The sequence below is a fragment of the Crocuta crocuta genome, unplaced genomic scaffold (assembly GCF_008692635.1).
Source record: "Crocuta crocuta isolate KB4526 unplaced genomic scaffold, BGI_CrCroc_1.0 scaffold101, whole genome shotgun sequence".
Taxonomy (NCBI): Eukaryota; Metazoa; Chordata; class Mammalia; order Carnivora; family Hyaenidae; genus Crocuta; species Crocuta crocuta.
Window position 1 is genome coordinate 1,175,729 of NW_027527956.1, and position 13,350 is coordinate 1,189,078.

Here is a 13,350-nt window from a genome sequence, read left to right on the forward strand (position 1 = left end):
TCACTAAGAAATGAACAAAACACAATCCTGTCATTATGAACAGGAGGGAGGACAAGCACAAAAGTGATTCAGCTACAAAGCAGCCTGTGAGATGCGGCAGAGACAAAGTACAATGTGAGTCCACATGGTGACATCATGTCACTTTCCAGTACAGACCTCCCACAGGGACATGTGTCCCATGCCTGGAATGATCCACAAGAGTAAGGCCAAATATGGGGAAATAGCATTTTGTTGGCATATCAAATGGGAAGAGAGTCACCTGACTCTGTTCACAGAATAAGGCTTGCAGTTTGGGGCGTCCAGGTGACTCAGTCAGTTAAGCGTCTGACTCTCGATTTCGGCTCAGGTCATGATCTCCAGCCTCAAGTTGGGCTCCACATGGAGCATGGAGCCTGTTTGAGTTCCTCTCTCCCCCTTCCTCTCTGCCCACCCCTCACTCACTCACACATGCCCTCTCTCTAAAGATATATTTTAGAGGCACCTAGGTGGCATGGTTAAGTGTCTGACTTCGGCTCAGGTCATCATCTCACAGTCCGTGAGTTCAAGCCTTGCGTCAGGCTCTGCGCTGACAGCTCAGAGTCTGGAGCCTGCTTTGGATTCTGGGTTTCCCTCTCTCTCTGCCCCACCCCTGCTCATGCATCTCTCTCTCTCAAAGGTACACATTAAAAAAATATTTTTTTAGTTTTTTTAAAGATTTTCAGTTTTAACAAAATTTTCCAACATCAAGGGGAGTAAAGTAGAAAATATGAATGAGCATTTGATTGGGGCTCCACTAATTAGGTGGGGGTCAGAACAACAGGCACCTCTGATACAGGGTTCGTGACTTCTAACGTCATTCTGGTGGCAGTAGGAAGATGATGAAAGGTTTAAACAGGAAGGACATGATCAGTCTTGCTTCTAGAAGAGCACCTGGGAAAAGTAAATGTGTTAGAAGGAGAGGAGAGAGGAGATACCTGGCATCAGGAAGCAGACTGAGAATATTCACTAATATCAACTGAGCAGTACCACAAGCTTCCAAAGATGTGAGGTCAGGATACGGAGACGAGACAGAGAAACCTGCCTGATAACCCATTAATATACATGCATGCACAAGCATGTGTGTGTGTGTGTGTGTGTGTGCGCGTGCGTGTGCACGCGCACGCGCATGCGTGCGCTTGGTAATATTGCTGGGGTAAAAGAGAAGAGCAGAGATCGTATTCCTTCCCTCCTCTAAGAAGAGAACACTTTAAGTGGAACATAAGAAGAGTAATTCCAACTCAATATGATCACAGCTAAGATTGCAACAAATACATAGACAAGTGAGTTGGGGAATGTAAGACAGCAAGAGAGGGGAGAAAGAATCAACCAAGAAAACCCTAGAAAATCCCTAAGGGTGCCACAAGACAGTAAAAGGTGGGAAACTTTAGCAGAGGTCAATGGCCAACTACTGTCTCTAAATTAGCCCCCGCCAACACCTTTCTTCCCCAATAATTTTTTAGGAATAGTAGCTACATTGCTTGTTTCAGAGAAATTACAACCATTTAAATCTATGTTGTTCATTAGAATGTGCACTCCGTCACGTCTTGTTCACTACTGTCGAAGTAGATGCTTGATGAATGAACACATGAATTATCATTGCTGCTCAACCTTGTTCTTCCCCTTCTCAGAATCCCTCCTCCTTTTCTTCTCCCCTTTCCAACACACACACACACGCACACACACACACACACACACACACACACAGCACCCCTCACCCAGCAGCCTCTTTTCCTTGCAGGAGGAGTAAGACAGATGGCACTGGAGACAGCACAGAGGAACCAGGCGGTTGTCTGCCCAGGATATGAAGGTTTTGTTAATGTGGGAGCAGCTCCTATTAATTCTTAAGTGAACTGCGCTAGCTTTCTCCCCTGATATTACTCACAACTACTTCTCCTCCTTCGTGTAAGAAAAATATTTGTGTATGTGAGTGCTAAGACAGCTTGGCCAACTACTGGATATTAACACAGAACCCCTCAGATCGGAATTACTCAGGGGAAACCGGATTCAGAATGAGCTGCAATACTCACCTGCGGTAAGAAATGACAATGACGGTGGTTATTAGGGTTACAAACAGCAATAATAAAACTGTTCCTCCAGCCACAAAGAGGGTATACTGGTTATCCATTTTACCTAGAAGGAAAAAATAGATAGTAGGAATTAGGAATTCAGCTCAAGTCAGAAAAAAAAAAAAACCAAAGATGGAAAAATGAGGAAAGGGTCCATTAATCAAATAGAGTACTAATTCAAAACAAAGAATCCAATGAAAGAAACAGGATAAGAAGAAAAGACAATTTTTATTTTAGAGTCTCCTAAATATTTCTGGCTCCTCACAGAGTTAGTTCCTTGATTCAGCTGAGCTTAATGCCTTAAGAACAAGAATACATAATGTGATGGGAATTAAGAGTTATAGACTTCCAGTTATAAAATAAGTAAGTCACAAGGATGAAAAGTACAGTCTATGGAATATAGTCAATAATATTTAATAACTTTCTATGGTGACAGGTGGTAACAGACTTGTTGTGATGACCATTGACTAATGTATATAATTGTTGAATCACTCTACCATGTACCTGAAAATCATGTAATATTGTAGGTCAACCATACTTCAATTAAAAATTAAAAAAAGAACAGGATAGAAAGACTATGTTTGGGACAGATACCACTTCACTCTAATGTGCTCCCAGTGACAAACACAAAACCTTTTGTAGAAAAAGAAAACTATCAAAAGTGTATATAAATGAAGATTACTTCTTAAGGCCAATATATTAAGTACATTCACACGACAGTATCATTTTATAAGCAGAATTTAAGAAATATTTTCTACTCAATTGGACTTAACGATAAAAAGTCATCTGAAAAAACGACGTGACCCCGGCTTAGTGCTTAAGCACAGAGAACCATGGTCCAGGAATCTGTAGCTCTCTTCCTGGATCTGTTACCCCTCCGCTGTGTGACCTCCAGCCAATTCCTTAAGCTTCTGTGTTTGCCTTTCCTCATTTGTCAAGTGATGACAATGACAACAGTTCCAATTACATCACAGAACTGCGGTGAGACTCTAATGAGATGAGACTCAAATAAGCAATAAACTACGAGAGAAACATCACTTCTGAGCAAGATCTCCAATGAGGTCAGAGACCATTTTATCTTTAAAGATGTCCTCCGGCCCGCCATCCACCTCTCCCACCGCCTCCCACAGAGCTCCTTCCCAGGAGAAGAAACCCCACCAGTACCTGCTGTGGCCCAGAAGGGGAGTGAATTAGAACCTGGGCGATGTCCTCACAGCCACCTCTCTCTGGGACAGCACACCTCCAGTCTCCCCTCTAGCGGGAAGGGGCCAGGCTATGGCAAACACTACGATTTCCCTCCACCTTGAAATCAAAGTTCAATGCTCGACCCGTGACGCCGTGCCACCTGCAATCCTACGCCAACCTGCAAATCATGCTTTTCATTAGACTCTTCCTGATCTTTCCCTCAGATTATTTCTTCCTTCCTGACCCACTAGGTAGCTGCGATTTTTTCAGGATAGGGGCTCAAAGTCTCCATCTACACACTCTTTTGTAAGCTTTACTGCAAAGAGAAATGAAGTCAACTCATAAATATTACTTTCATTTTTCAAACTTGTTTAAACTACAAGGTGGATAAAAGTAGAAAACTGTGTGAACTTTATAGACTTTGTACATACACACAGTCTAAGAATGGTTTCCATCCAACTATAATGGAGAGAGGAGAAGCTAAATTTATTCAGAACAAAAATGCATTGAAACACCCTCACAAAAGGAACAATGACATGTTCTCCCCGTCAGATAAGAAATTAAGCTTTTTAAGCTCTTGGTACATTATAAAAAGTAAATGAACAAAATACCTGACATTATTTTTCGCTGTAACACAGGACTATAAAGGGACCACAGTTGCTGTGCTGAAATAATTTGAATATCACAGGTGCTAAGGTTAAATCAAACAGGGAATCACGGTGAGCAAGTGAAAGTTATGATTAAAATATTCACTGACAGTATTATAGAAAAATTGTTTAAGCACTTTTGAAAATGCTATTTACGGGTGTCTGGGTGGCTCAGTCAGTGGAGCATCGAACTTCAGCTCAGGTCATGATCTCATGGTTCGTGAGTTCAAGCCCCACGTCGGGCTCTTTGCTGACAGCTCAGAACCTGGAGCCTGCTTCAGATTCTGTGTCTTCCTCCCTCTCTGCTCCTCCTTGCTTGCTCTCTGTCTCTTGTTCTCTCTCTCCCAAAAATATTTAAACATTAAAAAAATAAAAACCTTTAATAAAAAAATGCTATTTAGACAGTAAAAAAAAGCTACGGTAAAAAAAAGAATCTGAGTGGACTACAGTTCTAAATTTTTTCATGTAAACATTAAAAGAAAATATAAGTAAATACTATTTAATCTCAGGAATGAGAAATAGCATTTAGATTTATAAAAATAAATAAATACATAGGATTGGCCAGGTCAGGTGAAAAATATCTGTAGGCTAAAATAATCACAAACATGTAAAGGCACAAAAAAGTAGCTTTAACACATCCTTGCTATTAAAAAAAAAAAGCTATAGGGGCACCTGGGTGGCTAAGTTGGTTGAACATCTGACTTCGGCTCATGTCATGACCTCACAGTTTATGAGTTCGAGCCCCACATTGGATTCGGGGCTGACAGCTCAGAGCCTGGCGCCTGCTTCAGGTTCTGTGTCTCCCTCTCTCTCTGGCCCTCCCGCACTCACACTCTATGTCCCTCTCAAAAATAAATAAACATTAAAAAAAAGAAAAAGCTATAGAAGACAATATGAAAGATACAAATAACTTACTAAGAAAAAGCATGAAAAAAATTTTTATAAAGGGGGCACCTGGGTGGCTCAATCAGTTAAGCATCCGACTTTGGCTCAGGTCATGATCTCATAGTTCTTGGGTTTGAGTCCTGCGTTGGGCTTTGAGCTGACAGTTAGCTCAGAGCCTGGAGCCTGCTTCAGATTCTGTATCTCCATCTCTCTCTGACCCTCCCCTGCTCACGCTGTCTCTCTCTCTATTTCTGTCTCTCTCTCTGTCTCTCAGAAATAAATAAAACATTAAAAATTAAAAAAAAAAAGAAAAAGCATGAAAAGAACAAGTTTGTGTAAGAGGAAGGCTGTGGTCAGAGAGAGCATCTCAAGCTGTATTTGGAGGAGTGAAAACTACCACAACCTGTATCCAGAACGAATTCAGTCTCCATGTATCATACCCTTTCACTAGGTGAGTATACATTTGATTAATTACTGTATCTGAAAGAAATACTCCGAAATGTGAACAAAGGGTTCTGTAAAACATTTATAACTGTAAAAAAGAAAATCCTTATTCCGCCTCCCCCAGGAGACTGAGAGCCAGACCACATAGCTGGGGCTCTCAAACTCCCTCTGCATCATCTAGGGGCTGCTGACCCACAGATGACTGGATGCCCCCCCTCCAAATCTCTGACCCAGTAGGTCTGGGTGGGTCCCTGCAGATGCAGCTCTCATGCGATGCCTGTATTGCTGGTCTGGAGCCCACCCTGTAAATCTTGGCTACAGACATTTGGATGATGTGTGTGAGGAATCCCAACGAAATGGGAAAATGCTGACTATAGATACAAGGTTAAGTGACATTTCAAGACCAGAATTCACAGTTGTGCATGTTATACTACCTCAGCCAAGTGTAGGACTTCGAGGAAAAAAGTCTGCAAGGTGACAAACGCCAAAATTTTAGAGTGATGATCTCCAGGGAGTGGCATTAAAAGCAATTATTTCCTAAAGACAGATATCATATGTTTTCACTCATATGTGGATCTTGAGGAACTTGACAGAAGACCATGGGGGAAGGGGAGGGGGGGGAATAGTTACAAACAGAGAGGGAGGGAAGCAAACCATAAGAGACTCTTAAATACAGAAAACAAACTGTGAGTGGACGGTGAAGGGGGTGAGGGGATGGTGAGAGGAGAAAATGGGTGATGGGCACTGAGGAGGGCAATTGTTGGGATGAGCACTGGGTGTTGTATGTAAGCGATGAACCACAGGACTCTACCCCAAAAACCAAGATCACGCTTTACACACTGTATGTTAGCCAATTTGCCAATAAATGATATTTTAAAAAAACAATTATTTCTTTGGGATTTTTGGTACTTTCCAAAATTTCTAAGTGATGTATTGCTTTTATTAAACAGAAAAAAAAAATAGTATAAAAATGTAAAGGTCTACATGCTGAAAACAGATCAGGCAAATTTTAGCGGTGATATTATTTTTAATCTTTTTTTTTAAGTTTATTTATTTATTTTGAGAGAGAGAGAGAGTGCCAGGGAGGGGCAGAGAGAGAGGGTGAGAGAATCCCAACTGGGCCCTGTACTGTCAGCATAGAGCCCAATGCAGGGCTTGAACTCACAAACATTGAGATCACGACCTGACCTGAAACCAAGAGTCTGATGCTTAATGACTGAGCCACCCAGGCACCCGACTAGTGATATTTAAAATACAAAAAGGTAGGGGCGCCTGGGTGGCTCAGTCAGTTAAGCATCTGACTTGGGCTCAGGTCATGATCTCGTGGTTCATGGGTTCGAGCCCCGCTTCAGGTTCTGTGCTAACAGCTTAGAGCCTGGAGCCTGTTTCGGATTCTGTGTCTCCCTCTCTCTCTGCCCCTCCCTTGTTTGCACTCTGTCTCTCTCTATCTCAAAAATAAATACGTATTTAAAAAATTTAAAGCACAAGATGTAGAGAACTTTTTTGAAGAAATGCTTTCAGAATCCTTAAGAATTAAGATGGCATTCCTTATTTAACTCCAATTAAATGAATTAAGTAGAAACCATTGAAATGTACTGGTCATTTGTTTCACATTATTCAATTACAAGTCTAAACTTCAAATGCATCCTTTAATGTGAAATATGTTATCTCCTTTTAATCTCTTCTAGTAATGTTTGATGTGTTGGAGTCAGATTTATTTATTCCTTCAGCTTTTCACACACACCATCTCAAGCCATACTGTGTACTTGGCATTACAGATGCAATGGTGTGTAGAAAGGAATTCGGTTCCTAAAGGAAAAACATCGACTAGAACAAAACTGTATCTCTACCCACAACACTGCTGACACTAACTTTCCTGAGTTGCCCAGACTCTGCCCCCCACTCCCATGTCAGACTCCAATCACAAATCCAGATCTCCCTACTTCTGATGGATCAACCAGCTATCAATCCAAGATTCCCATGATTACCTCCTCAGGTTGGATAATTTGCTATGACAACTCACAGAACTCAGAGAAGCACTTTACTTCCTACCACCAGCTTATTGCAAAACATACAACTCAGAGATGGCCAAATGGAAGAGATGAGTAGACATGTTAATGGGGGCAGTTAATGGAATACACATGGAACTTCCATGCCCTCTAGGGATGGACCCCCCCCTCCCGGCACCCTCCACGTATTCACCAACTCAGAAGCTCTCTGAACACTGTCATTTAGGGGTTTTACGGAGGTTCCACTAGGTAGACACAAGTAATTAAATCACTGACCAATGATGATTAATTCAACCCTGAGCACCGCTTTCCTTTTCTGGAAGGTAAGGGCTTCAAATTCCAACCCTCCAATCACATGGCTGGTCCCTCTGGCTCCCCACCCTACATCCTGAAGCTCTCTACATGTTTCCCACCACCAGCAGCCTCATTAACTTGCAAACGGACACTCACTGCTCTGGAGATTCAAGGGTTCCAGAAGCTCTTGTGTCAGGAACTGGAGACAAAGACCAAATATTATAGCAAAAGCTCTTCTGGCCCCCCTACCACTTCAGAAATTAGCCAGGGTTTGGAGTTCTCTGAGAAGAGCCAGGGGCAGAGACCATATTTCTTATTATACCACAGTACTTGATTTATGGGGCCTATATGGAGTTATGGAAGGCCCTGGACAATTAAAAAACACACACTGAATGAGGATTTCTTGGTAAGAAATAAGGGTAAGAGCGTGGGAGTCAGGGGCAGACTCACTCATGCTCCAGAGATCAGTGGGCGCTGCAGTCTAGAGCCTCCCAGCCTATAGCCAACCCCGCTTCTGACTTCTTTTCCTGACCCACTGCTGTGCTAACGTGAACCCCCAGTATCTGGAGGCTGGTGTAGTCACTCAACTTGCTGGGCCCCGCGTGACTAAAAACCAAAACAAAGAGGAACAGCAGTGGGTGTGGATGCTTCAGGGAATCAATCAATAGTTCATAACATTCACTTTTGCCTAAATTCTGCTAATAGATCTCAGGTTGAGTAATGTCAGCCCTCAAGCCCCTCTCTTAGGGAAAGAATTATTGTGTATTCTCAGCAGTCACTTTTTTGCTGAGTTTTTTTTTTTTTTTTATTTTCATCCCAATGCTGTCTTGATTCATAGGAGGACAAAAGTGTCGTGAACCATAAAGCCATTATTTTCCCTCCCATCAAAAAAGATAAATACAGTTAAAACAATTTAGAGCATGTCAGCGAGATATATAAATGAGTAATTTACTCCAGCACTGCCACCCTCCGGGCTACATTCCTGCCAGTGACAAGTATTTATGGCTGAGTTATAAACCTTTAGAAAGGCTCATGGTGAAAACGATGCCAGGTCCTTCCCTTACAGCCAGGCGGCAAGAGCAGGCATTAATGCCTATTGTTTGTCCTTTATTACAGTTTGAGGTGGGTTAGGAAATGAGAAAGCCAAGTGACTCAGAATCTAAGTATCTGGACTAAACAACATGCTAGGAAAAACTCGCAGACCCTGAGCCTCTAGCCAGCCCAGGATAGGTCATGGTAGGTACCCGTTAAAGTTATTCTTGCTTTCTGGGGCACCTGGGTGGCTCAGTCAATTACACATCTGACTCCCTGGCTTCAGCTTCTGTCATGGTTTGTGAGTTCAAGCCCCACCTTGGGCTCTGCGCTGACAGCGCGGAGCCTCCTTGGGATTTGCTCTCTGCCCCTACCCCACCCCCACAATGCATGCACCCTCTCTTTCGCAAAATAAATAAGTAAACATTAACAACAACAAAAAACAAACAAAAAAGGTATTCTGCTTTCTTACCTCATTAAAAGGAAAAGCAGAGATATTAGACTTCATTCTATGTAGACTGAATATACATCGTACGTGAATTCCTACAGGGTCGATATATGCGAGCTGACATACTGTTGTAAGGTCGATCCTAATTTGTGATCACCATAGAATGTAAGTATCCAAACTTCACCCCACACTAGTCATTGATTTGTTGATAAAACACACTGAGGAGGGAAGCCTTGGGGGTCTAGTCCTACCTTCTAATTCTTTTCCCTGGAAGACTGCATCATAAGACAATCTCGCAGGCACATTTTTGGCAACTCCAAAATGATGATAAAATCAACCCCAAGGGTGGCTTTGGGGCTTCAATTAAACATGTAGAGGAGCTTTATATATTTAAGCACTATGTAATATATAGATTATTAATAGAATGCTTATATGTTGTATATATCCATTCAAATTAGGGTTTAAAAAATAACTCATTTGTATTCTTTTCATGTTGAACTAGTCATGTGTAGCAGGATGCTCACTCCTGTAGCTAGTTACACCTTCCTCAGAAAAGGCAGGGGTAGCATTGATAAACATGTATAAGATAATAAGCTATGATTATCTTTATGGCTGCCCAAAGTTTGTTGAACTTTCCTGCAGGGCTGAAATATACATCAAGTGGATACCAATATGGTAATATCATTCCAAGTTTTCAAAGGTCAACTTTCTTTGTGCAAATCAATTTTATACTCTTTGTATTTCAGAAGCCTTCCCTGGTTTTATAGCAAGAAGATCCTAGCAAATAAATTATTTTCAGAGAACTGAAGAACCATGACATCAGCCTCTAATCTTTCTTCTGAGTGAAGAGTAATTACTCTTTCTTAAAATAAAAGTATTATCAGATTTGAACTGAGAGGCTTAAGGCACATAAAAATGTCTAAAACAGAAACATAAGAAACAGAAACATAAGAGAACACAAACAGAAATGTAAGAGAATCTAAATCATTGTCCTGGAGGAAACCAACAAGAGAAGCAAGTTTCCAACCCAATGTACAATTTCTGCTATACTGAGTTTGCCTCTTTTGATGGAAAATAGTTCCCAAATGACTTAAGAACTTAAAGATTTTACATCCATTGAGATACACATCTAAGACAGGCCATAAAGTCTACCTACTCGATATAGGATGACTGTATTAGCTCCATTATCTGGTATCTTTGTGTGCATCACGCCGTGTACTGTGGGCCATCGCACTCTACAGTGACTGGTGCAGGGCACGGAGCCCTGAGTCAGCGTATGAGACATAGGGATGGCCAACATCTTTGGTTTGATACACTTACTGGGAAAACTTTTATGGCTGACTCCATCACATTAGATGTCTCATCCTTTCACCCAAATATTTCTCAGTCTTATGTTACATTTCTTATATTTCATGAACCTCAGTCTTCGTGCAAACATATTTGATGCATCAAAGCCATAATGTCAAGAACTGCACAAACCTTGCTCATGTTCTTAGTGAATTAAGTGTACAGAAAAGAGTTGAAGGAGCAGGCCAGGGACCGATGTCCTTAGAAAGGCCTGCATACAAGGTTGGCCATTGGCTAGTGTGTGGTGACTTGTGTGTTTCCACCATCCCCTAGCTGTGGTTAGGGTGGTTTGCTGTGCCTGAGTTGTTTATACAAACAATGGCTTATGCCAAACACCCGCTTTCTCTCTGGGAAATCAGTCAGTCCTTCTGACTTTGCTCCATGTGCCTCTTACCTTTGCTGATCTTGCTCTGCGTTCTTTTACTGTGGTAAATCGAAGCCATCCCTTTGGAATGTAATCATCAAGGAAGAGAGTGCTCTTACCTCTTCATTCTGTGGGAGGGTAGGAGCCTACAGGCACCTTTCTCCAAGGTGCAAAATCAGCTCCTTGTGTAATGGTCTAAAAAGTTCATTTTTCCTTTGGATACAACCAATTAGCTGATGCAGATGGTCACCCCAATTACCAGGTGAATTTAGGTTGAACTGCATGTGACAAATGCTGCTGTCAGGTCCTTCAACTGAGGACCAGTTACTGTTTACCTTGAAAACATGTCTACAATGGGTCGTATCTGTGGGGCCCATGAAAGGTGAGATTTCTGTCTGATGCACATCACAATTCCGGTTTAATGCTTATTCAATAATAAAATTGTTTTCTTTCTCTTCTACCTTTGTTTTCTGGGGAGTGAGGAGATTTTGCTTCTAAATATAATTCCCCAACACACTGTTGTTATTACTGCTGTTTAACCAAGTGCAACATTACATTACAGTGTAACTATTATATGTATCCACAAGGATAGAACAGGAAATCTTTCAAATGCTCAACTGAAATCAAGATAAACATTTCTGCTGTGCAATAAAACACAGGAGGCATACCATACTGTTTCAATATTTTATGTATTTGGCTGTTCGATATGAAGGTCCATAAATGAGAGAGAATACATCTATTTGGAGTATGTTAATATATGAAATAAACTTTTGATTTTCTTAGGAGGTTTTGGAGGTTAAGCCCTCTCTGTCCTTGAGGGTGAGGAACTAGAATTCTGATGGCTTATACCTCCAGTTCTGGGTTCAATGGTCTTTACAAGAACAACAGTGAGACCACGATTTGAGAGGAAGGAGGAGCATAAAATGGAAGAAGTTTGCACTTAAAAATGTAGAGCAGATTCCCAGGAAGTTGCTCAAGGGAGTGGGTTTCCCCATGAAGGGGAAGCTAGTGGGCAGGCCTGGTACAGACCTTGGGCGCAGTTGCTCCACAAAGCCAAGAAGCCACGGGAGAGCTGAGCGATCACCAATTCTCTCCAGCAAGAACCTGACTCTCCTTTGTCCAGGGGCTACTCCTAAAGTTCCCCTCATCTCTTCCTGGTGTGGACCTGACTGCATCAGACACCAGCACTCCCCTCCAGACCCAAAGACCCGCTATCTGACTTTGCTCGTCCCTCACGTGACTGTGTGGAAGCCCTCCCTCACACAATTTCCTATACCCACAAACCTCAGAAAAGGGGACAAGTCAGGAGAGAGCTCCACACAGCACATCAGTGATGGCCTGAGCGAGCCTAACTCAGCACACAGACCTGGGAGAACACTGGGGAGACCAGACACCCATTCCTTTGCCTATGCTCGCTCTGTATATTGGTTCGGTTTGAAATCTATTATATCTAGGGGTGCCTGGATGGCTCAGCCAGTTAAGCGTCTGACGGGCTCAGGTCATGATCTCACGGTTTGTGAGTTTGAGCCCCGCATCAGGCTCTGTGCTCACAGCTCAGAGCCAGAAGCCTGTTTCGGATTCTGTGTCTCCCCCTCTCTCTGCCCCTCTCCCACTCATGCTCTGTTTCTCTCTTCCTCAAAAATAAATAAATATTAAAAAACAAAAAGATTTGAAATCTATTGTATCTAAAAGGCGGGTTGGGGAGACAAGGCTGTGGAACTCTCCGTGGGCAGCTTCTCCTGTGATGAATTTGTTGATGACGGTGCGGACTTGTTTCTTTCACTTGGAGCAGTGATACAGTGCTGCGGTTAACTGCTGGAACCCTGAAGCCCCTCTGCTTACTAGCTCTGGAGCCTTGAATAAGTTACTCAATCTCACCATGCGTCACTTTCCTCAATCGTAAAATGCACATAATAATAGAGTTGTTGTAGCAATTGATAAATAATTACCAGCAAATTTAGAGTGACCAGCACACATATACGCACATCCATGAGTTTGTCATATAGTAGCCAAGACAAGCCTGGGACACTTAATTCTTGTAACTGCTAACAACTTTTACCTTGGGTCTTCAGAAATCTTTAAAATTCAAACTATATGGTATTTATAAAAGCCTATATAGAAATGTGTTATAAATGTTGTATAGACCTTTTCAGAATACAAAACATACTACAAGCTTGGGCTGAATATTTACCTCCAAAGATTCCATTTTAACTCACTTTATTAAAAAAAAAATGTTCACTGGGGTGCTGGGTTGAGTACCTGACTCTTGATTTTGGCTCAGGTCATGATCTCATGATCTGTGAGATCTCACGGTGTATGAGCCCATGTTGAGCTTTGCACTGACAGCATGGAGCTGGTATGAGATTCTCTCTCTTCCTCTCTCTGCCCTTCCCCCACTCATTGGCACACACCTGCCCTCTCTCCAAATAAATAAATAAGTGAAAAAAATAAAAATAGATAAAATGAAAATGTTTACTAAGCACTCTGCAAATATATGAAAGCCAATGCTTGGCTATAAGAAACAAAAGCTATAGTAATCATTTTAAAATCTGCAGCTTTATGATCCAGTTTCATTACCCATCTGATCTCTCCTTTTAAAAAAAAAAAATAG

General features: G+C 41.9%; 1 protein-coding gene across 1 annotated transcript in view; it reads right to left on the reverse strand.

The window, feature by feature from the left end:
- The window catches only part of CD226 (CD226 molecule), a 78,041-nt gene that overhangs the window by 6,195 nt on the left and 58,496 nt on the right, over positions 1–13,350 (reverse strand). Inside the window, exon 5 of the mRNA XM_077752721.1 lies at positions 2,046–2,148. Within this exon, the coding sequence (XP_077608847.1) occupies positions 2,046–2,148 (103 nt within the window). The remainder of the gene's footprint in view (positions 1–2,045; positions 2,149–13,350) is intronic.